At 45.8% G+C, this 27,979-nt stretch overlaps 2 protein-coding genes across 2 annotated transcripts in view; one reads left to right on the top strand and one right to left on the bottom strand.

The window, feature by feature from the left end:
• The window catches only part of mapk8ip3 (mitogen-activated protein kinase 8 interacting protein 3), a 237,498-nt gene extending 234,210 nt beyond the window's left edge, over window positions 1-3,288 (top strand). Inside the window, 1 exon segment of the mRNA XM_080206983.1 lies at window positions 76-3,288. Within this exon segment, the coding sequence (XP_080063109.1) occupies window positions 76-191 (116 nt within the window). The 3' untranslated portion in view covers window positions 192-3,288.
• Window positions 3,289-11,201: 7,913 nt separating this feature from the next.
• nme3 (NME/NM23 nucleoside diphosphate kinase 3) lies at window positions 11,202-27,442 on the bottom strand. The gene is made up of 5 exons (XM_080206982.1): window positions 27,316-27,442; window positions 25,219-25,349; window positions 22,975-23,076; window positions 21,094-21,206; window positions 11,202-12,818 (listed from the first exon to the last, which is right to left on the bottom strand). The coding sequence occupies exons 1-5, from the start codon at window positions 27,359-27,361 to the stop codon at window positions 12,701-12,703; spliced, it is 510 nt and encodes a 169-aa protein (XP_080063108.1). The 5' UTR covers window positions 27,362-27,442; the 3' UTR covers window positions 11,202-12,700.
• Window positions 27,443-27,979: the final 537 nt, after the last annotated feature.

Below are 27,979 nucleotides of genomic sequence, written 5' to 3'. Positions count from 1 at the left end.
TAATGTAAGCCTACTTGTGACTAATAAATAAATAAATACATATTTTCCTTTCACTCAATAACTCTTTCTGTGCAGGGGATGGTGAAGATGATGAGACTGACGAAAGTTTGCCAGATGGAATCAGACCGGCCCTCTCCAAGGCAGAACGAAGCCACATCATTGTCTGGCAGGTGTCATATGTTCCTGAATGAGATGCTACTACCACAAAACACACCCCTAAATGCCTGCATATCATCTGTATGTACATATAAAATACCCTGCATTGTACTTGTCCATGAAGAAAGCCTCTCTAAATCTATAAATTCTGTTGCATTTCCATGGTATCTCCGCTTTGGAATCAGTCATTTGTTTGCAACGGATGGTCCCGGCCCCCTTGAATTCAATTTAAAAATGAAATGATATGTGAAAATAATTTAGGAATGGCTAACACTGGACTTTTTTTGGAGACTGAAACCCTATTCACCATCTAACCGAATTTGTTGCCATTATTATCATTAACCTGTTCCTAAAACATTGAACTGATCTTAAGGATGCCACCATGATGCATGCCAGGTGCTGGAGGAATATCATAAGGCAGGTTTCCGTGTCTATCCATATACCTACCATCTGAAAGTTTATTTACTTTTAAAATTAGGATTTAATTCCTTTTTTCAATCAGTCAAAACTTATCCCAAAAATGTTTTTATTAAAAATTTGTTTCCAATAATGTTCACACGTAAAAAAGCTGCCTATAACAGTAACTTCACTCATGAGTTTCCCCATGAGACTCTACCACTGCAGTAGGAACTCAAATGACTGGTATGAGGGCTAGAAAGATGGGTAAATGTTTTCAAAAATAACAAGAGAGAGAGATGTGAAGATTGAGAATTTTTGGCTGTTTGTTTAATTCATGGTTGTCACTGATGTGCGATGACACGAGGGAAATGTAACCACTCTTCAGATTTTTTTTTATCAGAGAGTAGAACGATTACAGCCGATTTTAATAAACTCAGTTTTTAGCTACCCGTTTGTTCACATTAAAAATGGTACGATTGAGAATGTTACTTCTTTCGGGGGGAAGAAGTGCATTCTCCTTTAGGTTAGGTCTTCACACCTGGTTGTGAGAAGTGATGTTTTACCACCTTTCATTGTGGCTGTCAGCGTTATAGTTGGCATTCTAAGGGTTTGGTGGAGCCTACTATTACCTGTTTTAATGTGTAACAATATCTGAACAGAGTTAAGGAACAATGGAATTTCAATAGGATGGATTCAACATTCATTTCAGAATGTAACTGACTTCTGTAAACATTTTGTAGCAAGATGGACAGGGAATAATGACTGTCTCCTTCACTTACCCATTTATTTACTGGAATATAATACATCCCTTTGAATTTTAAGTGGTTATATTTCTTTTGGGATAAATATAATGCTCTTAGCGACCTAATATTACAAACAAGATCTTGGACACTGGCTGTACAATTTGTTGGAAAGGTGTCATTTCTGGACAGATCTGTGGATGGGTAGCTATATAAGTTGTGTGTGAGACTGCAGCGAGTATCTTGAGTTCACTGGCTTTAGGCCGACTGAATGGACGTTCAGTGGCCCGAAGGGAGTGTAGAAAGACATTTCAGTATTCATCAGCGATTTATGTCAGCTACACTTTCACCATGGCGCAGAAATATGCATTATAAATATTCATGCTATTCCAGTATTGAAACATTGAGCGAGATACCATATACTTAGAAGTTTCTTTTTACTTGCTCCCAGTTGTCTTTTAGAAAAAAATGTTCCTGAGTAAAAGCAGAGCGAATCCAAAAGTGCTTTTCATTAGGGAAGACTGGCAAAGGCAATGATTTCAAACTATTGCTTACACCAAGGTATTTAATAATTTTTTTGGGTTAACTACAATACAGTCCTTAATATTTTTGTGGTGTTCAGTGTACCCCAATAGTTTTAGCAGTATAGCTCTCGATGCAAAAGGCTGATAGCTTTAGTATAGATCTTGTCACCTTAAACACATTGAAGAGGGTAGCAATGAGCCCACAAATTGTAAACAGTCTGTTAAGGAGAATAAGTGCTCAAGGGAGCAAATGGCATTTTCTTCTCCTTATCGTTGTTCACAGCCTTAAATGTTGTGAGTTAGATTGTGCATCACCCAGAGAGGCAGGAAAAGTTGGAACAAAGTGAGAGAAGGTGAGTGCAGCAGTGCAAATGTCATGGCACTGGAGAAATCTGTATCCTTGCATTTGGGGGTTAAGGATACACAGTGACAGCAAACATTGAAGAGACAACAGGGGGCAAGATCGAAAGACAAAGCATTTAATCAGTTGATCAGTTGTGTTATTTGAAAGGGATGGTTTGTTTTTAATCAGTTCCTGTCTGAGCCATGTGGGAATATTATAAATTGTACACGAACCGAGTGACCACTATGACCTCTCACATCTCCTATGGAAGTGTCTAAGTCAGCTGTGCTAGGATATAGATAGGAAAACTTTGAGTGTGGATTTACAGAGATTCTCTTTTAATTTGACCATGTACATATCCTGGAATACGTGTTATAAATGTTGTTAGTGAATTCAAAAGCCTTTGCATTCTGTAATTCTTCAGTCGATGTATGTCTGTGTAACACACCGCCCTCAGAGTATTCCACGCCTACACCTTTCTTCCGTGGTGTAACGCAGGTAATAACAAGGTCATTTTGACCAGGACTGGGAGGAAAGCTATCTGTTCAGTCAGTTTTATCGTTTTGACCCAGATGTAATGTAGGAGTAAGTGGTTTTGAATGGAGTTTTCGGTAAAGTTTGATCATTGAACTCAAGAAGGGAAAGAAAATCACTCCCAGAGATTGGTGAAAACATGTCAGCTGTTCTTCAGAACTCACATTCATGGCAGGATATACTAACCAACACTGGATTGGAATTCTGGCTACAAGTGCATTTTATTTGAAACTTGGATCTGCTTCCCCTCTTGAGTTAGATGACCATTTTTCAGGGCCCATAAAGTAGATTATGGCTCTTCTGGGCATTTCAGACCAGCTCCTCTTCCAGTAGCAATTTGAGGTTTTTTTTTGTCTTGTAAAGTATCTCTTATGTATTACAGTCTCGAGAGAGAGAGATTCTGCAGTGCAAACATTGTTGCTTCACAGCAGAGTCCTGTACAAAACGTTACCTGGTGTATAATGAAAAGGTCGGGTTGGGTGTACAGAGAGGGTTGGCTGGTGTAAGGATATGTTCTGAGCTATTTTCCCTGTGCAATGTAATTAACTTAATTAACATGTAATTGTTCCATATGTAATAAACATATTCACATCATGAAATAATCAGTTGTTGTATTCATTAGCCGATTTAACAATTTGAAATGCAGCATACGGTTCATTGTTTCAGCTGGAAGCTGCCTCTGCACAAAAGAAATGAAGTTTCCAGTGCATCGGTACACGGTTTAGTGACGAGGTTCTAACAGTACTCAATGCTTATCCATCAAGCTTAATGGGGTGATCATGTGCTCTGTATTCAACATACTGTTTTCGTAATGTTTTGGAATATACCTGTTTATTTGGATTATCTTATAATACTTGCTGTGCTGGCCAAATCATAGAATCCTTACAGTGCAGAAGAGGCTGTTCAGCCCATATTGACTCTCTGACAGAGTAACATACCCAGGCTCTATCCCTGTAATCCCACACATTTACCATGGCTAATCCCATAGAAACGTAGAAAAACTACAGCACAAACAGACCCTTCGGCCCACAAGTTGCGCCGAACATATCTCTACCTACTAGGCTTACCTATAACCCTCAATCCTACTAAGTCCCATGTACTCATCCAGAAGTCTCTTAAAAGACCCTATCGAATTTGCCTGCACCACCACTGAAGGCAGCCGATTCCACACACCCACCACCCTCTGAATGAAGAACTTATCCCTGACATCTCCTCTGTACTTACTCATAAGAACATAAGAAATAGGAGCAGGAGTAGGACGTCTAGCCCTTTGAGCCTGCCCCGCCATTCAATAAGGTCATGGCTGATCTGTCGTGGTTCAGTTCCACTTTCCTGCCCTCTCCCCATAACCCTTAATCCCCTCGCCTATCAAAAACCTATCTACCCGCGTCTTAAATATATTTAGCGAGGCAGCCTCCACCACTTCAACGGGCAGAGAATTCCAGAGATTCACCACCCTTTGAGTGAAGAAGTTCCTCCTCAACTCCGTTCTAAACTGCCCCCCCCCTTATCTTGAGGCTGTACCCTCTAATCCTACTGTCCTTTCTGAGTGGGAAGAGCCTCTCCACCTCTATCCTATCCATCCCATTCATCATCTTATATGTCTCAATGAGATCGCCCCTCATTCTTCTAAACTCTAACGAGTACAAGCCTAGTTTATTCAGCCTCTCCTCATAGCTCAACCCCGGCATCAGCCTAGTAAACCTCCTCTGCACTCCCTCCAAGGCCAAAATATCATTGCATAAGTGCGGCGACCAAAACTGCACACAGTACTCCAGCTGCGGCCTCACCAGTGCCCTGTACAGTTGCAGCAAGACCTCCCTACTTTTATATTCAATCCCCCTCGCTATGAAGGCCAGCATCCCATTTGCCTTCCTGACCACCTGCTGCACCTGCAGGCTGGGTTTTTGCGACTCATGCACAAGGACCCCGAGGTCCCTCTGCACCGTTGCATGCTGCAGTTTTTCGCCATGTAAGTAATAGTCCTTCCTACCATTATTCCTACCAAAGTGGACAACTTCACACTTGCTAACATTAAATTCCATTTGCCAGTTTCTGGCCCATTCGCCCAGTCTATCTAGATCCTTCTGCTACTTTCCACACCCTCCGCACAATTTGCCGTTCCACCAAACTTGGTGTCATCAGCAAATTTCGACACCATACACTCGGTTCCCTCCTCCAGATCATCTATCTACTCCACTAGTCACCAACCGCCAATCCGAATAGCACCCATTGACCCCCACTCTCTGCCTCCTATTTGACAGCCAATCCCCTATCCATGCTAACACCCTACCCCCAACTCCATGCCCCCTAACCTTCTGTAATAACCTCTTGTGCAGCACCTTATCAAACGCCTTCTGAAAATCAAGAAACACCACATCTAGCGGCTCTCCTCTATCCACCGCCCTAGACACATCCTCATAGAACTCCAATAAATTCATCAGACACGACTTCCCCTTAACGAAACCGTGCTGCGTCTGCTCTATCAAACAATTTTCCTCAAGATGCCTCGCTACTTTCTCCTTGATCACGGATTCTACCATTTTACCTACAACAGACATTAAACTAACCGGCCTATAATTCCCTGCCTTTTGCCTGCCACCCTTCTTAAACAACGGCGTAACATTAGCCGTTTTCCAATCTTCCGGCACTTCCCCGGAATCCAGCGAGGTTTGGAAAATAATCATCAAGGCATCCACTATCACCTCCGTCATTTCTTTCAGAACCCTTGGATGCATTCCATCCGGTCCTGGGGACTTGTCCACAATCAGTCCCTCCAGTCTGTCGAGCACTGCCTCTCTAGTAACAATAATGTCATTCAGGTCCTCCACTCCTACCATCTTTCCATTGCTAACACCCGGCAAACTATTCACGCCCTCCTCTGTGAAGACCGAAACAAAAAAGTTATTCAAGGCCTCAGCCATTTCGCCATTTCCCCATCCCCTACCACTAAGTCCCCCCTCTCATCCTCTAAGGGTCCAACGTTCACCTTAGTCAGCCTCTTCCTTTTTATATATTTATAAAAACTCTTACTATCCTTTTTTATATATTTATAAAAACTCTTACTATCCTTTTTTATATTTAGCGCTAGCCCAGCTTCATAGTTTATCCTACCCTTCTTTATCAACTTCGTCATTCTTTGTTGATATTTAAACCTCTCCCAATCCTCTTCTCGCCCACTACTCTTAGCTACTCTAAACGCATCCGCTTTTAATTTAATACTCTCCTTTACCTCCTTCGTTATCCAGGGCTGATTATCTCTCCTCCTACGATCCTTTTTAACCATCGGAATAAATTTCCGCTGAGCACCAAGGAAGATCTCCTTAAAGATCCTCCACTGTTCCTCAGCAGACCTACCTTCCAATGTGCTCCCCCAGTCAACATTCGCCAATTCCTCTCTCATCCTATCGTACTCCCTTCTGTTCAAACAAAGGACACAGGTCCGGGAACCCACTTTCTCCTCCTCCATCTGCATCAGAAATTCCACCGTACAATGATCACTCTTCCCAAGAGGATCCTTCACCACAAGGTCCCTAATTCTACCTGCCTCATTACATAACACCAGATCCAAGATAGCTCGCTCCCTCGTCGGCTCCAACACACACTGTTCAAGGAAACTATCCCGGCAGCATTCCAAGAACTCTTCAAGCCCACTGCGTCCAGCATGGGTCGACCAATCAATATGTAGACTGAAATCCCCCATAATTATCACCATTCCATTCCTGCACGCCGCATTTATTTGCGCGTTAACAGCCCGCCCCACCTCCAGATCATTATTTGGGGGCCTATAGACAACACCCACCAGTGTCTTCCTCCCTTTGCTGTTCCTAATCTCCACCCACAACGATTCCACTTTCCGCGCTTTGGCTCCTATATCATCCCTTACTACCACCCTGATGCTATCCTTAATCAGCAGTACCTTCACCTGTACCCTATTTGCAGGAACGCCACCAACCTTAATCACGCCCTCCTACTCCCTTTATTATTGGGACATCCTTGGCCTCTTCCCGTACCTGTACCCGCTACTTTAGACCCTGTAATTTCACCTATCCTCGCACCCCCCCTCCCCCTCTGCTCCTCCTCCCCCTCCCCTCTGCTCCTCCTCCCCCTCCCCTCCTCCTCCCCCTTCCCCTCCTCCTCCCCTCCACCCCCTCCCCCTCCCCACCCCTCCCCCCTCTCCACCCCTCCCCCCACCCTCCACCCCTCCCCCCCCTCCCCCCACCCTCCCCCCCCTCCCCACCCCTCCCCCTCCTCCCCACCCCTCCCCCTCCTCCCCCCTCTCCACCCCTCCCCCTCCACCCCCCTCTCCACCCCTCCCCCTCTCCACCCCTCCCCCTCCACCCTCCTCTCCCCCTCCACCCTCCCCCCTCCCCCTCTCCTCCCCTCCCCCTCCCCCCTCCCCCTCTCCTCCCCTCCCCCTCCACCCTCCCCCTCTCCTCCCCTCCCCCTCCACCCTCCCCCTCTCCTCCCCTCCCCCTCCACCCTCCCCCTCTCCTCCCCTCCCCCTCCACCCTCCCCCTCTCCTCCCCTCCCCCTCCACCCTCCCCCTCTCCTCCCCTCCCCCTCCACCCTCCCCCTCTCCTCCCCTCCCCCTCCACCCTCCCCCTCTCCTCCCCTCCCCCTCCACCCTCCCCCTCTCCTCCCCTCCCCCTCCACCCTCCCCCTCTCCTCCCCTCCCCCTCCACCCTCCCCCTCTCCTCCCCTCCCCCTCCACCCTCCCCCTCTCCTCCCCTCCCCCTCCACCCTCCCCCTCTCCTCCCCTCCCCCTCCACCCCTCCTCCCCTCCCCCTCCACCCTCCCCCTCTCCTCCCCTCCCCCTCCACCCTCCCCCTCTCCTCCCCTCCCCCTCCACCCTCCCCCTCTCCTCCCCTCCCCCTCCACCCTCCCCCTCTCCTCCCTTCCCCCTCCACCCCTCCACCCTCCCCCTCTCCACCCCTCCACCCTCCCCCTCTCCTCCCTTCCCCCTCCGCCCTCCCCCTCCCCCTCCCTTCCCCCTCCGCCCTCCCCCTCCCCCTCCCCATTAGTTTAAAACCCTATCTACAGTCCTATCTACACGATTCGCCAGGACTCTGGTCCCAGCACGGTTCAGACCAACCCCGTCCCACCTACCCCAATACTGGTGCCAATGCCCCATAAATTCAAACCCATTCCTCCCACACCAATCCCTGAGCCACCCATTCACTTCCTTAATCCTATCAACCCTACGCCCGTCTGCACTCGGTTCAGGCAGTAGCCCAGAGATAACTACCTTGTCGGTTCTACTTTTTAATTCCATTCCCAGCTTTTCATACTCCCTCCCCAGATCCTCAGTTCGCATTTTGCCTATGTCGTTGGCACCCACATGTACTATAACAACCGGATTCTCACCCTCCCACTCCAGGTTCCTCTGCAGCCCAGATGCGACATCCTGGACCTGAGCACCAGGCAGACAACACACCCTTCTGTGCTCTTTGTCATTGTGACAAAGGACAGTGTCAATACCCTCAACCACACTATCCCCAATTACCACTACATTCCTTTTCACCTTCTCTTTGTCTGTGTCCTGTGTCTGCATCACTGTACCATGTGCAGTTTGCTCACCAACCTCACAGTCCTTGTTCTCATCCACACTGGAAGCAAGAACCTCGAACCTGTTTTGCAGATTGAGAGGCTGAGGCATTTGGTCCCCACCCTCCTTCCTCCTCTCAGCAGCCCCTCCTGTTCCTGACCCTTAGAGTTAGCCAGTCTAGGGGGTGTGGATGTCTCTTGCACCCCATTATCAATGGCACCCTCCCTCCCCCTGATGAGCCTGTGTCTGTAGCTCAGAGGCCAGCTCATCTACTTTGAGCTGTAGCTCCTCCAGCAACGTGCACTTACTGCAGACATGGTCACTGGGAAGGACCCTGGGGTCCACCAGCTCCCACATCATACAGAAACAGCACATCACATGCCCCTCCATTATTCCCTTTAGTACTACTGAACACTGTTTTCAACTCAAACTTATCTGGCCCTTTTCTCTCAAGCCCTTTGATCCTAAGCCCTAGCAGCTCACTCTGCTTCCCTCTCACTCCGCTGCCCACTGTCTACAGCAGGCCTCCTTTTAAACCTAGCGCGGTTTAAAAGACTGCTTACCCACAAATCCCTGCTATCCACTCCCTTTGAATTCTTAAAGCGGTAAATACAAAAAGTCCGCGAAAATGCTTTTAAATGATTCAAACAGTTTTTAACAGGTAATTTCTTACCTGACTCAGTGCTCCTTCACTCCGCCTGCTCCAGCGAACAATGCCCTACACCTGTGTCCTCTTGTGGCAGCCATTTCAGCCCTGGGAAAAAGCCTCTGAGAATCCACCCGATCGATACCTCAGTACCATCTAACTGACACATCCTGGGACATTAAGGAGCAATTTATCATGGCCAATCAACCTAGCCTGCATATCTTTGGAGTGTGGGAGGAAACCGGAGCACTGGGAGGTGAGGCCGCAGTCAGTGCTCTAACCACTGTGCCACTGTTCGTGCAGTGCTTTTCCATTATCTGCCTGTTTATGGACTTGTACACAGATTTGATTGATTAGTTCAGAGTTGCTACATGTTGCATTGCAACTAACTGATATTTCAACCTTTGGCTGCATGATTCTTGGAATGAAGTTTAAACTCAATACATCAAGGGCAAGGTGAAACCTGCAGACAACAATTCAAGTTGATTTTTTTTGCACATTTGAAAAAAACACACATTTTGAATGTGATTTTACTCAAACTGTTCGATTAAACAATACAATCAAACCCACCTCTTGGAAAAAGTGCAATATGTGGCGTCTAATAGCTACATTTTATTAACAGCCCAGTTGGGTCAAACAGTCTTCCTCACTAGTGCAGGAAATTTATACAGATGGCATATTCAATCCAATCAGCAATATTCCAACTAACAGTAAGAAAAAGCACAAGTGAATCACATGATCCATCAAGTCTGCTCCACTATTCAAAATGATCATTGCCAAAACGTTGTGTGATTTCAAGAAGAAATTAGATAAAGGGATATGGGGGAGGGGAAATCAGGATATTGAATGTGATGATCAGTCATGATTAAACTGAATGGCGAAGAAAACTTGAAAGGTTGAATGCCTGCTACTTTTGGTTTCTCTGGCTGATTTTGGCTGTCAACAGTTTCTGTCTGCTCGTTTATAAGTTTTTTAAGTTCAAAAAGTTTATGTATTAGTGTCACAAGTAGGCTTATATTAACACTGCAAGATACCATACTTCAAAGAACAACACAACACAGCACAGGGAAACAGGCCCAACGAGTCCATGCCGCCATTTTAACATCGAGTTCCCTCCTCCACCCATGACCCTTGTCAATGCTTATGGCATTCCACATTGAGGGAAGACTAATTTAGGGACAATTTGTTCCTTTACTGTAAAATGCTTTGAGATATCTGGTGATTGTGAAAAACAGTGTGAATGCAAGTACTTTTTTCATCAGTAAGTTTTCTAGCTGTCCACTTGTCTAAACCATTAATAGTGTAGATAGGGAAAGGGTGCTGCACTCAGGAAGAAAAGCAAGTTTTTTGTAAAACAAATGCAATTAAAATTTTCTCATAACAGAACACAAAATATCCAGGACTGCTTCGGAGTGTTTTGGACTCAATTTTGATAATTTGAGCCTGCAGGTCTTGAAATCAAAACTAATGACCGCCAATAGCAAAGCTTGGTTACTACAACAGTACAATACAACGTGTGTCACTTAATTGTAGTGTTAATAGTTTTTGGAATCTAGCATGTTTATTTTCTGCCCTAAAGTTATAAATCCTCAGAACAAAATTAATCATTCTATTCCACAAATAAACAAGAGGTTGTGTGTATATCCAAAACAGAATATCAATACGACAGTAAACAAACAACAAAAGTACTGCACAGAAACAGGTCCTTCAGCCCTCCAAACCTGCACCAATCATGATGCCTGCCTAAACTAAAACCACTTATGGATTCCGTATCCTTCCATTCCCATCCTATTCATGTATTCATCCAGTTGCCCCTTAAATGCTGCTATCTTACCTGCTCCTACCACCTCTCCAGGCAGCACGTTCCAGACATTCACCACCTGTGTAAAAAACTTGGCCTCACACATTTCCTCTTCTCCCCATGCACCTTAAACCTATATCCCCTAATACTTGACTTTTCTACCCCAGGAAAGAGCATCTGACTATCCACTGTGTCCATGCCACTCATAATATTGTGAACCTCTATCAGGTCATCCCTCAACCTCCAACACTCCAGTGAGAACAAACCAAGTTTATCCAATCTCTCCTCAGAGCTAATACTCTCCAGACCAGGCAACATCCTGGTAAACCTCTTCTGCACCCTTTCCAGTACTGCATCAATCTAGAGTTGTGTGTAAGTTTATAGTAACATATTTCAATGGCTGTGTCCTGTGGTATGGTTCAGTAACCTTAATAGACATCTGGCACAATTACCTTTAGAATCCATCGATTGCATTCAGAAGTAATCAGAGAAGGTGTCTTTGTGGAATTGTGCATCTTTAATGTCATTCATTTAAAAAAAACACAAATTCAAGTATACTTGTACAGACAGTATTGGATGGGTACTGTGCAAATTCCTACAATCGTGGTTTGTTCTGAATTTCCCTGGTATTATAATCATGATGAAAGATTTATCATGATTTCAAATTCAGGCCATAATGCAGAGATGACACAGATATAAATAAATGTGCTTAGTCTCACCTTGGGCAGACTGACAACAATCAACAGGTACAGCAACAAAAATAAAACCATTAAAGTGAATGCTAGGAATGGAATGAAACAATTTTTCCGTTTACATTTTAATGTCAAGTAGCAGTTTTTCTCCATTTCACTAACATTTTAGCTTCATGTTCTGACAATCAGTACAAACATAATTCTGGTTACTAAGAGGTGACAGAGAACCTCCTGTGCCACATATAGATCTAGTTCACTGCTTAAGCTGCCCTCTCAGGACCAGAGATAGTGTCTTGCTAGTTGTTTCAATTAGTTACAAAACAATCTCAGTACGTAATACCTTGTTACATCAATATTGTAGTAGTGACCAGATAGAGGTAAAAATAAGTGCCTCTCCAATTCTTACTGAATTTCACCCAGTAATGAACACTCCACCCAATCCAAATGAACCACATCCCAATCCAAGCACCCTTCAATTGCACTGATAGGAGTTGGACTGTATTAAAAAAATCAAAAGCACCATTAATTTAAGACTGTAAGAATCACTTTGACAATTAATAACATTTAATTCATGACTACATTCACTCATTATTGACTCCATGAGAATGGGCTTGTCTAGGAGAAGCTCTCAACTTATTCTCTGCACCCAATCTGCTCTGTGCAGAACCCCAAACATATAGGAATGAAGAAATCTACATTTTCTTTAAGAGATTAAAAACAGTACTTTAAACAGTTTGACTGGAATCGAGTCTTGATATCCAGACCAAAGGTCAGGTCAGATGAAGCTGACTTGTACGTTACTTCCCCTACCCTGCACTGTGGAATAGATGGTGGCATATTACCAGTTACAAGGTCATCTCACACAATCAAAACCCTAAGGCATTTTAATATTTTTCATTTGAGTCTGCTCAAATTGAATGGCTCTCGTGTACAACTGCGACCCCAGTGTTACTGTGCCCTTGTCACTTCTGCAACAGGTAAACTTTGGGTAAAAAGAAAACTTGGATTTCCAAACCAAATAACAGAAAATTGTGTGAACGCACAGCAGAGCAATCAGCATGAGAAAGAAAATGATGGGTTAATGTTCCGGATCTAGAATCAGCTGAAAAACACCTTTTATTTAGGTAAATTTCAACTGGATTCTCGCACTCAGTACAACTGAGCCCCTCCCACTGCCTGGATCAACATGGTTTTGGAAGTATTTGCAAGAAGAATAATTCAACGATCCTGAGGTTTGCAGTTGCAGCGTGGACATTGTAACAATGGTACTACAGTATTGATGGGTTGTTCCTGAGTGAAGTCAGTCAAAAGATTGGTTTACTCATATATCCAGTTGTCAGCACAGTCATTCCAGCAGGTTAGCTCCTCTGGGTGGAACCAGAGAGAGATTTCACGTGTGGCGCTCTCCACAGAATCGCTGCCATGAATTACATTCCTGCACCGTGCACCAAAATAAACAAACCAAGTTAAATACTTCAGAGAGATTCATGCAGCATCGTTGCAGTCAACTCTGAGATTACAAATGTAACAAAAGTAAGAGTAAGAGAAAATGATATTGCTTCTATTTCCAGATCGCCCATCATCATTACAAACTTACATATCTGGTTATAACTAATGAACAGTTGGACCCCACACTTGTTAACATCTCTAACACAGCTGCACATTTGCAAATTTGCTACAGATAGAACACTGCTTGGACGGACACTTTGAACTGGTCGTGTCAGTTGTATACCTTTTTTGGTTATGTAGAAATGGATTCCCTTTGCAGGGCTGATCATAAAGCATCCTGGCGCTACTTGAGAACAGTGATAGAAACCCTATGGTGTAGGAGGCCATTCAGCCCATCTGCTCTGCACCGACAACAATCCTAAACCTAATCCCCATAATCCAACACATTTACCCCACTAATCCTTCTAATCTATGCATCCTAGGACATTAAGGGGTAAGTTAGCATGGCCAGTGTATCTAACCTGCACATCTTTGTACTGTGGGAGGAAACCGGAGCACGCGGAGGAAACCTGGGCGGACATAGGCAGACTCCACTTGGACAATGACTCTAGGGAATTGAGCCCAGGGCCCAAGAGCTGTGGGGCAGCAGTGCTAATCATTATACCACTGTGCCAGCCATGTTAACGAAGGAACTATTCTTGAAGGAACATCTCTCTATGGTAGTTAACTTTGTGTGGGGCTCAAAAAGAGAACTTTATTATGGAGTCCCTGCCCAAACACTGAATAAATTAACTCGTTTGTTTGGGTATGTCAGTAGAACAGCCAGCAATGCTGGGATATCTTTACAGAACATGGCAATGGAAACATTTGCAAGGATCGGAAAAGCTGCTAAAATTTGCTGCAGACACAACTCCTATCTAGGAACTTTAGATATAAGACCTGGCTATTTGGGCCTCTGACACTATTCTGCCATTCAGTGGGATCCTAGCTAATGTGCTGTTAATTCCTATAGTTGTAGGCTGAGGGAGAATGAGTCTAAAGCTAGTTTGCACCTTTTAAACAGGTTTATTTCCAGGACAGCAATGCAAAGTTACAGACTCTCCCAGTTGCCCCCAGATTGAGCTGATTTCTATGCATTTGCAATGATTCCAAAATCTGGACCTAACTGAGCAAAGCCTTTTTAGTCCCAGGCCTCGTACCAACAGCATGTGTCTGTTTGGTGTGTTCCTCTTATCTGAAACCTCCTGTTAATCTAAATTTCAGTGATTACAATCCTACTCTCTGTTATTTAAACATACTGATTAATCTACCATGCGCTCTCTCTGAGACTAACACATTCTTCCTAAAGTGTGGTGCCCAGAATTGCTGACAGTAATCTAGGTGTGATCTAACCAGCTCTTTGTGTAACTGAAGCATAACCTCTACTCCCATGTTAAATATAAAGGCCATTTGCCTTTCCTGTTATTTTCAACCCCAGTTTGTGGTATTTTAATTATCTGTGGACCACCCCCAAATCTCTTTGGGCCACCACTGCTCTGATTTCAGCATTCAGGAAGTACCTTGTTCTATCCTATTTAGGTCCATAGACACTTTACATTTGCCTACATTAAAATCCACTTGCCAAGTCATTGTCCATTTACTGAATTATATTAGCACCTTTGTATTTTTATGTTTACAATGCCACACATCTAGCAGTGTCACTGGAAAACTTGGATAGGTGGCTTTCTATTCATCCAGAAATACGAGAGTATACATATCAGGGAACAAGCTGGATCTCTTTCCTCTTATCCCCATTGAGAGGCACATGCCAGGGACCTGGGTTCAATTCCAGCCTTGGGTCACAGTCTGTGTGGAGTTTGCACATTCTCCCTGTGTCTGCGTGGGTTTCCTCTGGGTGCTCCGGTTTCCTCCCACAGTCCACAGATGTGTGGGTCAGGTGGATTGGCCGTGCTAAATTGTCTCTTAGTGCCGGGTGGCTAGCTAGAGTTAAATGTATGGAGTTATGGGGATAGGGTCTGGGTGAGATTGTGGTTGATGCAGATTTGAAGGATTGAATGACCTCCTTCTGCACGGTAGGATTCTATTCTATGAAAAGGCGGCTGAGGGGTGACCTACAGCTCTTAAAATTATTTCTTCTGTGGGGAGAGCATAACTGGAGGCATCAACATAAAGTAGTAACCAAGAAATCCAGAAGGGAATCAAAAGAAAGCTCTTCAACTAAAGAGTGCTGAGAATTTGGAACTCACTATTTCAGGGAGTGGTCACAGAATCAGAGTTATTACAACACAGGAGGCCATTTGGCCCATCGTGTCTGCACTGGCTCTCCAAGTGAGCATCAGGACTTAGTGCCACTCCCCTGCCTTTTCCCCTGCACATTGTTTCTATTCAAATAATCATCTACCACACGCCCTCTCAATTGACCCTGCCTCCACCACACTCCTACGCAGTGCATCCCAGACCCCAACCACTCGCCACGTGAAAAAGATTTTTCTCACATCACGTTTGTCAATCATTTTGAATCTTGTTGAGATCAAAAAGCAGATGGTATTGGGGTTCTTGAGAAACATTAAGGTAGACAAGTCTCCAGAGCCTGATGGGATATACCCCAGAATACTGAGAGATGGATGAATGAAATGGGAATAGAGGGATATGGCCCCAGAAAGGTAGGTGGCTTTAGTTAAGTCGGACAGCATGGTTGGTGCAGGCTTGGAGGGCCGAAGGGCCTATTTCTGTTCTGTGATTTTCTTTGTTCTTGTTCTTTGCCGTCCTGTTCTTGATTCTTTTGATAATAGGAAGTTTCTGCCTATCTACCCTGTTTAATCCTCTCATGATTTTGAATATTTCTGTGGTTGAGATGAATGGTATCGACACATTTAAGGAGAATAGAGAGATATAGGCCAGAACTCTACCACCTCGCCTGCCCAGAATCCGAGCGGGTGAGGGTCTGACAGGCGGTTCTGTGGGCAAAAGCGGGAATCCAGGATGGTAGTCTGCCTCCCTGGGGCAGGGGTACAGGATGTTTCAGAAAGGGTAGAGGGAATTTTGAAGGGTGGAGGGACCGAGTCTGATGTGATAGTGCACGTAGGAGAGAAGGATGTAGGAACAAAGTGCAGGGGGGACATACGTAGGCAGTTCAGGGAGTTGGGGGCTAGGCTGAAATGTAGGGCCTCCAGGGTGGCGTTCTCTGGGCTGCTGCCGGTGCCTGGGGCTAGCAGGGCTAGAAATAATGAGATACTCCAACTCAATGCATGGTTGAAGGATTGGTGTAGGGCAGAGGGTTTTAGATTCGTAGACCATTGGGAAGTCTTTATGAAAGAGGGGCAAATATATAAGAGGGATGGGGTACAGTTAACTGGGAAGGGTGTGAATATCTTAGCTGGAAGGTTAGCTGGAGTGTTTCGGCAGGGTTTAAACTAATATGGAGGGGGGGTGGGGATGTGGACGGAACTGGGATTGGGGATAGGGTAAGCCCGGAGGGTAGGAAGAAGGATCGGATTGTTTCTGAGGGTCTTCGGTGCATGTGTTTCAATGCTAGGAGTGTGACTGGCAAAACAGATGAACTGAAGGCAATAATGTTCGAAAGGAAGTTGGAAGTGGTGGCGGTGACAGAGACTTGGTTAAAGGAAGGGCAGGACTGGCAGTTGAATGTTCCCGGGTATAAGTGCTTCAGGCGTGATAGGGGTGGGTCGCAGAGAGGTGGGGGAGTGGCGTTGTTAGTTAAGGATTGCATCATAGCAGTGCAGAGGGAGGGAGGAATAGAGGATATAGGAATCGAGTCGCTATGGGTGGAGTTGAGGAATAGGAAGGGAGATGTTACTATGTTGGGTGTGTACTACAGACCGCCCAACAGCCCGAGGGCTGTGGAAGAAGGGATAAGCAGGGACATTCTAGATAAGTGCAGGAAGAATAGGGTGGTGGTAGTGGGAGATTTTAATCTCCCCGGGGTAGACTGGAAGGTGCCGAGATCAGAGGGTGCTGACGGGGAGGAATTTGTACAGTGTGTAATGGAAGGATCCCTGGAGCAGTATGTGGATAGCCCGACCAGGGAGGGGGCTATACTGGACTTGGTTCTGGGGAATGAGCCTGGGCAGGTGGTTGACGTTGAAGTAGGAGAGCAGGTGGCTAACAGTGACCACAACTCTGTCTGGTTTAAGATATTAATGGATAAAGATGAAGCCTGTCCTAAGGGGAGGGTGTTAAACTGGGGGAGGGCTAGATACAACCGGATTAGGCAGGATCTTAAAGATACGGACTGGGGTAAGCTGCTTGATGGCAGGTCGACGCTGGGTATGTGGGAGTCTCTCAAGGGAAAACTAAAATCTTTGCAGGAAAGACATGTGCCGGTTAAGAGGAAGGATGGGAAGGGTAGGATTAGAGAGCCGTGGGTAACTAGGGATATTGAGGACCTGGTCAGGAGGAAAAGAGAGGCGTACATTAGATCTAGGCATTTGAGGACAGAGATTGCGTTAGAAGAATACAGAGAATGTAGGAGAGAACTTAAAAGGGGCATCAGAAAGGCAAAAAGGGGCCATGAAATGGCTTTGGCGGGTAGGATTAAAGAAAATCCTAAGGCATTTTACTCCTATGTTAGAAATAAAAGGATGGTTAGAGGGAAGATTGGTCCTCTCAGGGACAGAGGAGGGGAACTATGCTTGGAGCCTGGGGGAATGGGGGAGATCCTGAATGAATACTTTGCGTCGGTATTCACGCAGGAGAGGGGCCTGATGTCTGGTGCTGTGCTTGAGGAGTTTGAGGATCCGTTGAGGGATATAGTCATCACGAGGGAAGAGGTGTTGGGACTTTTAGACAGTATAAAGACGGATAAATCTCCGGGGCCTGATGGCATCTATCCCAGGCTGTTAAGGGAGGTGAGGGATGAAATTGCTGGGCCTCTGACGCAAATCTTTGTCTCTTCTTTGGACACAGGTGAGGTCCCAGAGGATTGGCGCATTGCAAATGTAGTACCGTTGTTTAAGAAGGGTCAGAGGGATAACCCAGGGAATTATAGGCCGGTGAGCTTGACTTCGGTTATAGGCAAGCTAATGGAGAGGATCCTCAAGGATAGGATGTATGAACATCTGGAGCGCTGCAATCTGATCAGGGATACGCAGCATGGCTTCGTTACAGGGAGGTCGTGCCTTACGAATCTAGTGGAATTTTTTGAAGAGGTGACAAAAACGGTTGACGAAGGACAAGCCGTTGATGTTGTCTATATGGATTTCAGTAAGGCGTTTGACAAGGTCCCTCATGGTAGGCTGATAGAAAAGGTGAAGGCTCATGGGATACAAGGCCAGGTATGTAGATGGGTGGAGAACTGGCTTGGGAGGAGGAGACAGCGAGTAGTAGTGGAAGGCTCCTTTTCCAATTGGAGGCCTGTCACCAGTGGTGTGCCGCAGGGCTCGGTACTTGGACCTCTTCTATTTGTGGTATATATTAATGACTTGGAAGAGGGGGTAGGTGGTGTGATCAGCAAATTTGCTGATGACACCAAGATGGTTGGATTGGCGGGTACTGAGGAGCAGTGCCTGGCAATGCAACAGGACATAGACAGGCTGGTAGATTGGGCAGATAGATGGCAAATGGAATTTAATCCGGAGAAATGCGAGGTGATGCACTTTGGCCGGAATAATGTGGAGGGGAGTTATACGATAAAAGGTAGAACTATCCGGAGTATAGATACGCAGAGAGACCTGGGGGTGCAAGTGCACAAGTCCCTGAAGGTGTCGGTCCAGGTGCAGAATGTGATGAGGAAAGCGTATGGTATGTTAGCCTTCATAGGAAGAGGTATAGAATATAAGAGTAGGAGTCTGATGTTGCAGTTGTATAGAACGTTGGTTAGGCCTCACTTGGAGTACTGCGTCCAGTTCTGGTCGCCGTACTACCGGAAGGATGTAGAGATCCTGGAGAGAGTGCAGAGGAGATTTACCAGGATGTTGCCTGGTATGGAAGGGCTGTCTTACGAGGAAAGATTGAATGAACTTGGGCTGTTTTCCCTTGAGAGACGTCGGCTGAGGGGGGATCTAATAGAGGTTTATAAGATTATGAAGGGGATAGATAGAGTAAATGGTGGTAAGCTTTTTCCGCTACAAGAAATGGATAGAACGAGGGGTCACGGGCTTAGGGTGAGGGGGGCTAGGTATAAGACAAATATTAGAGGGCAGTTTTTCACGCAAAGGGTAGTGGGGGTGTGGAATGCACTGCCGAGTAAGGTGGTGGAAGCAGGCACGCTAGGGTTGTTTAAGAGTCACTTAGACAGCCATATGAGCGGGCTACATATAGGGGGATATAGTAGGCCTTACCGAACATTGTAGGCTTGGGAATACGTTTTGCCTCAGGAATGTTAGTCTTTGCCTGTTTAATAATGAATTTTTTGTCTCCACAGGCATTTAAGTCCAGCAAGGGGCATGCAGGCGGCAGGTTGTAGTGGGCTGCTCTTGGATGTTGCTTCGGGAGTTGCCTATTGCTTCATGTCGTTAGTGTGCTTAAACTGGACCATCTCGAGGGCAACATGACAGCTCAGAGACTATCTCTGTTGCTGTGCGGACACATGGATTTGGGCCTGTGTCTGTGGGAGTTTGCACGTTCTCCCCGTGGTTGCGTGGGTTTCCTCCGGGTGCTCCGGTTTCCTCCCACATCCCCCAAAGATGTGCTTTTAGGCTGATTGATTGGGTACTAAAATTGTCCCTAAATTGGACCTCCCTGATCCTCGCACGTTAGGCGTAGACTAAAATCATGAATAGGTCACTGAGATAGTAGGACGGCGGCGCGGGCTCGTTGGGCCGAAGGGCCTGTTTCCCGTGCTGTGTTGTTCTTTGTTCTTTGACAACAGAAATCTCCATTGACCTTGGGCGGGAATTTACGGACTCGAGTGAGACTATAAAATCCCATCCACAGCGATAGGTTTGGGTGAGAAACATTGGATGCTCAAGCAGAGTAGAAGTCCCTTTGGGTCAAACGGCCTGTTTCTGTTCCTTTGTATCTCATCATTGAGATCATTCATATATATATATGGTGCACAGTTGAGCCCCCCAGCTCATACACTTGCGAACACCTTTAGTCAAAGCTACCCATGATCCTTAATTTTCCACTCAGCTAATTTTCTAAACCAGGTCAATATCTTGCATTCACTGCAATGAGGTTCAAACTTAGAAAACAATATCTAAAGAGGAATTTTGGTGAATGCTTTCTGGAAGTCCACACAAATAAGATCCAAAGACATTCCTAAGACCATAACACATAGGAGCAGCATTGGGCCACTCAGCCCATCGAGTCTGCTCTGCCATTCAATCATGGCTGATATGATTCTCATCCCCATAACTCTTGATCCCCTTTTTGATCAAAAACATATCTATCTCTGTCTTAAAGACACTCAATGACCTACCCTCCACATCCTCTATGACAAAGAGTTCCACAGATTCACCACTCTCTGGCTGAAGAAATTCTTCCTCATTTCAGTTTTAAAGGAGCGCCCCTTCACTCTGAGGTTGTGTCTTTGAGTTCTAGTTCTCTCCTACTGGTGGAAACATCCTCTCCATGTCCACTCTATCCAGGCCTCTCAGTGTTCAGTAAGTTTCATTCCTCCATCCATTATTTTAGTCACCTTTTCAAAACATTCAACCATGTTCATCAGACTTGATCTACCCTTTATAAATTCATGTTGGTTCTTTCTGATCAGCTGACTTTTCAGGAATTCACACACTGTGTCCTTATCGCAGACTATCATTTCCACACAATAGATGTTAAACAAGTTTCATAGAATCATCGCATCCCTACAGTGCAGAAGGAAACCATTCGGCCCATCAAGGCTGCACCAACCACAATCCCACCCAGACCCTATTCCGTAACCCCACATATTTACCCTGCTAATCTCAGTCACTAGGGTCAATTTAGCATGCCCAATCCACCTAACCTACACATCTTTGGACTGTGGGAATAAACCGGAGCACCCAGAGGAAACCCACACAGACATGGGGAAAACTTGCAGACTCCACACAGACCATGACCCAAGGTCAGATTTGAACCAGCATCCTTGATGCTGAGAGGCAGCAGTGCTAACCATTGTGCTGCCCTCTCAGTTTGCTTAAATAATGGAGGAAACCTCTTTCAGGTTACACACAAAATGTTCTATGCTTAAAAATGAATTGCTTAGCTATCTTAAAAGGACTTAAAATCAGTTTCACTGAGTTCTGCCATGAGCATTCCATTGAGCAGAGAATCAACCTCACCTTCTCCAAAACTATTCAAACCAGGAAAACACCCACCTGCCCACTTCAACACAGAAGTCCCCCCTGATGGTGCCTGGTGCAGAATCTGCAGGATTGGTCTCCCCCAGCATGGCCCGAGTGACTTTAACAACATCCAATCCTTGCCATACCTGAAACAGCGCGGAAGCCACAATCAGTAAGAGCCTTGTCTTGAAAAATAAGAGTTAACGTGTTAGATTAAAGTTGCTATGTCCACAAAGTCTTCCTTGACCACAGTGATTTAGAATCATAGAATCCTTTCAGTGCACAAGACCATTCGGTCCATCGAGTCTGCACTGACCATAATTCCACCAAGCCCTATTCCTGTAACCCCATATATTTACTCTGCTAATCCCCCGACACTAGGGCCAATTTAGCATGGCCAATCAACTTAACCCACACATCTTTGAAGTGTGGGAGGAAAGTGGAGCACCCAGATGAAACCCGTGCAGACACTGGGAGAACATGCAGTCTCCACACAGTCAGTGACCCGAGGCCAGAATTGAACCGAGCCCCTGGAGCTGTGAGGCAGCAGTGCGAACCACTGTGTCACTCTCAGAACAGTGCCTAAAGACAATGGGGGGAATTTTTCTATCCTGCCCATCACGGGAATTGGAGTAATTGGAGTGGTGGTGATCATGGGGGAGGGGGGTCTTGATCACGCAAAATTCCGTTGACCTTGGCAGGACTTTCTGGTTTTGGGGCGAGCATGGCTGGAAAATCCTGCCTCAAATCTTCCTGATGAACTATACACATTTTGTGGCACACGTGTGTGTATGTAAAAAACCGGATTCTGACAAGATGCTTTGTACTTGACTGTAAGCTTTGTTCAAAGTATTATAGCCTGAAAACTTCAATAATCTATATCGATGAGGTAGATGAAATTATGACTATTTCATACAACTCGGGATCAAAGCACACCGTGTTATTGTTAGGAAATCAATAATACTTAGTTCCCCACACACAATGTTTCACGTTTGGCCCTTCCTCTCAGTATGGTAACTTGCTTGCCCAAGCAGTTCCTTCTTAATAGTGAATCTGGACAACGAAAATCAGCAAATCATAGAGGGCATCACCCAGGGCTAATGCTGTCTTCACCACTGCCCATAACCTGTTTTCCAGTGAATCATTTAAAGTGATCTGGAGAAAGAATTCTGACTTGATATTCCAGCTCAAGAATGTTGAGACAATTGCAGTTCCTAAATCACACAGTTCGTCACTTGCTAAGATTGGAAAATTACTTGCACCTCACCTGTGCCGATCAGGTAACTTGCTACAAAATCAGCAATTCGACCTTCCAGTTTGTACAACTGATAAAATTCTAGCTTTGAAGCTTTTCATGTCGTTAGAAAAGGGGTGGAAAAGATCAGCCACCTGGCTCAAGTTCTTACACTAACAGCCTTTAGTTGCCAGGGACCCGGGTTCGATTCCCGGCTCGGGTCACTGTCTGTATGGCCACTCAACCTAACCTGTACACCCCTGGACCGTGGGAGGAAACCGGAGCGCTCGGAGGAAACCCATGTAGACACGGGGAGAACGTGCAAACTCCACATGGACAGCGACCCGAGGCTGGAATCGAACCCGGGTCCCTGGCACTGTGAGGCAGCAGTACTAACCACTGTGCTGCCTGAGTTATTTCTCAGTCACAGCCACATTATTAATGGGAGGCAGTAAGTAGTTGGGACCCTCACCCCAATCCTCAAGGATAGTTAAGCTGGGGTGACAACTCGGATCACCAACTGCACCTAAGGGTTGACCAACAAACAACCACGTGACACCAGGGAACGAACCAACCAGCTGCTCCTTTGATCTTGGCGAGTAGACTTGATACAAACTGAAGAAAGACTTAGACAAATGGATTAGTGGAAGATACCGCATATTCTGACTGCTGTAACATACCATAGCAACCAGAGGGCCAGAGCTCATGTATTTCACCAATCCATTATAGAAAGGACGGTCTTTGAGTTCAATGTAGTGATCTCTTAGCAACTTTTCCGAAGCCTAGATTTAAAAAAACATGGACAGCCATTACTTAATTCATTAGCCTTATTCCATCAAACACCGGAGTAAAGTATAAAAGTTACGTCAGACTGTCTGGATGTTATCTAGAACAGTGTCCCAAATCCGGCCGTCCATAAACCAGCATTGTCTGAAAACCAGACATTTTTAGAATGTGCAATGCATCAATTTTAACTGGAATTAAAAAACTTACCCGCACAATATGGCTAGGTGCTGCATTGTCACAATCAGATGCCTGGCTAGTTATCACTTTCATCACTTGTGTGCCAATCTATTCCCACGTTCTGAGTGACCTTTAACCCCACCCAACTCAACCCTTGACCTGAACCATCTGACCCAGAATCCAGCGAGATCTGAAATCTGACATTTCCTTGGTCTCAAAGCTGCCATTTAAGACACCCGACCCGTACATTCTTGATTGGTGCAGCAAGGCGAGCCAAAGCACTGTTAGATTATCATTAAAATATTAACATTTATTTAATTAATGCACAACATACCTGATTCCCCTCCAAGTCTTAGCAAGAGTTGCTGCATATTTGCACATGACTCAGGAGAATATGAATATAGTGCAGAGTTTTAGATGTAATGTGACCAATGGGAACAAGATGTAATGGTCAGCTGACCCAGTAAACCATCCAACTGATTGTAGAATGATGTAACAGTCAGCTGACCAGCTGATACACTATAAATAAGGAACTATGTAGAATTGTGGGAGGCTTGGAGTGGCCCAGGGTGAGGCCTCAAGTTTGGAATAATGAAGTTTTTTAATTAAATCCTTTCTTTGATTTATAAGTTGGGGTAAGTTTTGTTGTATTTTCATTAGCTACATTTTGAAGATTTCCTTCTGAAGAAAGACAGAGTGCAGATTACACGGCCATTGAGGGTACACCCATTCTCATGGAGCTGATTACCTGTGCCCAAGCCCCTCCAGCTCCAAGCTCTGTCAAAAACCAGGTTGTTTCCCAATCCAGCCTATCCTCTCTCTCACCCCTCATCCATATTTGAACATGACATTTTGGTTTTCAACATAACTTATTGGAATGAATTCACTGAATCATTTAATCTGGGAAATGCCTCTATGAAGATCAGTACAGTACTCTGCTACGTTCAATCCAGTTGGTTATATAATGAAGTAAAAATCCTCAATACCACTGATATGTAAAATACGTAGATATGCAGATATGTAAGACATTTTACTACAGATGCAAATCAGCCTTTTAAATCGTGGGTAAAAACATTCTTCAGTTTACATCCAGGCTTTGTAGTTAGAAAGGGGAACAAATGTTTCCTCTATCTGGGGAATCATCAACATGGGTTCACTGTCTCAGAGTAAGCGTTGGCCATTTAGGACCAAGACAAAAATTTTTTTTCCACTCAAGTATTGTGAATCTTTGGAATTCACGACCCCAGAAGATTCAGTCACTGAGTATTGTTTTTTAGGGGAGGCGATGGCCTAGTGGTATTATTAATTGGATTTTTAATTCAGAAATTCAGCTAATGTTCTGGGGACCGGGATTCAAATCCCGCCATGGCAGATAGTGGAATTTGACCTCGGTAAAACAAAAAACTGGAATTAAGAACCTACTGATGACCGTGAAACCATTGTCGATTGTTTGAAAAACCCATCTAATTCACTAATGTACTTTAGGGAAGGAAATCGCTGTCCGTACCCAGTCTGGCCGACATGGGACTCCACAGCAATGTGGTTGACTCTCAGCTACCCGCCAAGAACGACTAGGGATGGGCAATAAATGCTGGCCAACCAGCGATTCCCATGAATGAATAAACAAAACTTTTTTTTGGATACTAGGTGGGATATGGGGACGGTGTGAGAAATAAGAGTCCAGTTTAAGACCTTACTGGATAGTGCAGCAGGCTTGAAGAGTAAATACCAACTTCTCCTTTCTTTGCATTTTTAAAAGGCAAATATCTGTTTAAATTTAGGTCCCACTTCATTTTGGCAGAGGCTCCAAATTATATGCTTCACCCAGATCAATAAATCAGAAAATCAGCACGTTTTGAAGCAAATCTCTGTCCACTTCAAATGATTCTATGTCCGTTCACAATAACAGCTACTTGTACCCAGGGTTCACTATATCTGGAAACACACTCTAGGTACTGTACCTGCATTAATTTCATTCCAACCAGTTTAAATCCCTTCCGCTCAAATCTCCGTATGATTTCTCCAACGAGACGACGCTGAACTCCGTCTGGTTTGATAGCTATGAAGGTGCGTTCGTGTATTCCAGTAATTACTAAGGGAACAGGAAATGCAAAACTTTGAAGAGAAATACTTGTATTTATAGCACATCTTCCACCAACCACAGGATACTCCAGAGTGCTTTACAGCTAATGAAGCACAAACTCACTCTTGTAACCCAGTAAACACAAGTCAATTGACACACAGCAAGATCCCACACACCAATGTGACAATAGGCCAGATAATTCTATTTTAATGATCATAGTTGAGAATAAATATTGGGCAAGCACCAGGAAGAACTCCAATTTTTTGTTGGTGCCTTTTTTATGGTAAATGTGACATCTCAAAGTTTTAAGTTTATTTATTAGCCACAAGTAGGCTTACATTAGCATTGCAGTGACATTACTGTGAAAATCCCCTAATCACCACACTCCGGTGCCTGTTCGGGTACACTGAGGGGGAATTTAGCATGGTCAATGCACCCTAACCAGCATGTTTTTGGACTGTGGGAGGAAACCAGAGCACCTGGAGGAAACCCACGCAGTCACAGGGAGAACATGCAAACTCCACACAGTGACCCAAGCTAGGAACAGAACCCAGGGGTCCCTAGCGCTGTACGGCAACAGTGCTAACCACTGTGCCACCATGCCACCCCAAGAAGGCACCTCTGACAGTGCAGCTTTCCCTCGATACGGCAGTGAAATATGAGCCTAAATTCTGTGCTCAAGTCACTGGTGAGGCTTGAACTCACAACTATTTGGCTCACAAGACTGAGCCATGGTTAATATAATCTTGTTCACTTATAAATATTTGGTTGCTGATATTTTAGTTTTTAATTCAGCCTATTCTACATGCAGCGATCTGGACATAGCAAAGGCAGTAAGAAGAGACACATGAGGGCCATTCAATCTCTCAAGCTTGGTCCACCGCCATTCATTGTTCACCTCCCTCACCCCTTGACTAATCATAAATCTATATCTTAGTTTTGAAATGCTCAATTAATTGATTCTTAGCAACTTTTAGGAGGGGGAAAAAGAACTCCACAGTTTTAAGTTTATTTATTATGTCATAAGTAGGCTTACATTAACACTACAATGGAGTTACTGTGAAAATCCCCTAGTTGCCACACTCTGGCACTTGTTTGGGTACACTGAGGAAGAATTTAGCATGGCTTTTGGCCTATGGGAGAAAACCCACACAGACACAGGGGATGGCAGGGGATGGCGGGGGGGGGGACATGCAGACTCCACACAGACAGTGACCCAAGCCGGAAATCAAACCGGGCCCTGTGAGGTGGCATAGCGGGATGGAGCCTATGTCGTTGAATGGTTTCCAGAGATTTTTAATATTTATATTCATATTTCTAATACAAAAATGGGAAAGAGGGATAAGGGAAACAGGTGGGGAGGTGGACTTGAGACCAGGGAGAGGTCAGCCATGATCTGATTGAATGGTGGGGCAGGCTCCAAGGGCTGAATTTGCTAACTTCTGCTCTTAATTAGATTCATAGAATCCTACAGTACAGAAGGAGGCCATACGGCCCATCGAGTCTGCACTGACCACAATCCCACCCAGGCCCTATCCCCATGTATTTTACCCTGCTAATCCTCCTCACACTAAGGGACAGTTTAGCATCCACCTAACCTGTCGGTCTTTGGACTGTTGGAAGAAACCAGAGCACCCGGAGGAAACCCGCACAGACACAGGGAGAATGTGCAGACTCTGCGTAGACAGTGACCCAAGCTGGGAATTGAACCCGGGTCCCTGGCAGTATGAGGTAGCAGTGATAACCATCGTGCCACCCTGGCTCTCATTTTAAGGCAATGCCCTTGCTGTGTAGGTGAATGAGTGTTCACTGTGCAGTGCAGACACACAGTGTGCACCCAGGCACTGCCCTCTCTCTCAGTGAGCTCCCAGTGTCCAAGTCCCTGCTGCCTGAGGGCTCCTCCTCTGACACCGCGGGGGGAGGAGGCTCCTTCCCATCCCCAGCCCGCAGAGGCCCCGGTTACTCCCTCTCTCACCCGCCTGGAACATGTAGGCAAATACGGTCAACGCCACACAGATCATTCCGCCTTCCTCAGCGCCCTTTCCACCAACTGCTGGAACGTCCCATGGAGCGCGCACGGCGGCCGAACGTCCCACGGAGGCGCGCACGGCGACGCTGCCGCGGGCACTCGCATCTGCATCAGGTCCAGGAAAGCGGGGGCGCGCACGGCGACGTCACGTCCCCCAGGCAGCCTGCTTGGAGCGCACGCGTCCTGACGTGCTACCGTTGGCGCGCAGATCCGGGAACCGGGCGGCCCCGGGCGACTGGGAGGAGCAAACTGACTCCCCCTAGCGACTGGGAGGAGCACACTGACTCCCCCAAGCGAATAGGACGAGCACACTGGCTCGCCCTAGTGACTGGGAGGAGCACACAGACTTCCCCCAGCGGCTGGGAGGAGCACTCTGAATTACCCCCAGCGACTGGGAGGAGCACACTGACTCCCCCTAGGAGGAGCACCCCCCCCTGGTGGCTGGGAGGAACACACTGACTCCCCTAGCGGCTGGGAGGAGCACTCTGAATTCCCCCTAGTGACCGGGAGGAGCACTCTGCCTCCCCCTAGTGACTGGGAGGAGCGCTCGGGCGACTTTTCCGAGCCGCCTTTTGGCGGGAATCCCGGGGATGGAGTCGCTGAGGGACGA

The sequence above is a fragment of the Carcharhinus amblyrhynchos genome, chromosome 18, assembly GCF_965287045.1.
Source record: "Carcharhinus amblyrhynchos chromosome 18, sCarAmb.v2.hapA, whole genome shotgun sequence".
NCBI classification, from domain to species: Eukaryota; Metazoa; Chordata; class Chondrichthyes; order Carcharhiniformes; family Carcharhinidae; genus Carcharhinus; species Carcharhinus amblyrhynchos.
This window is presented reverse-complemented; position numbering and strand designations above follow the sequence as displayed.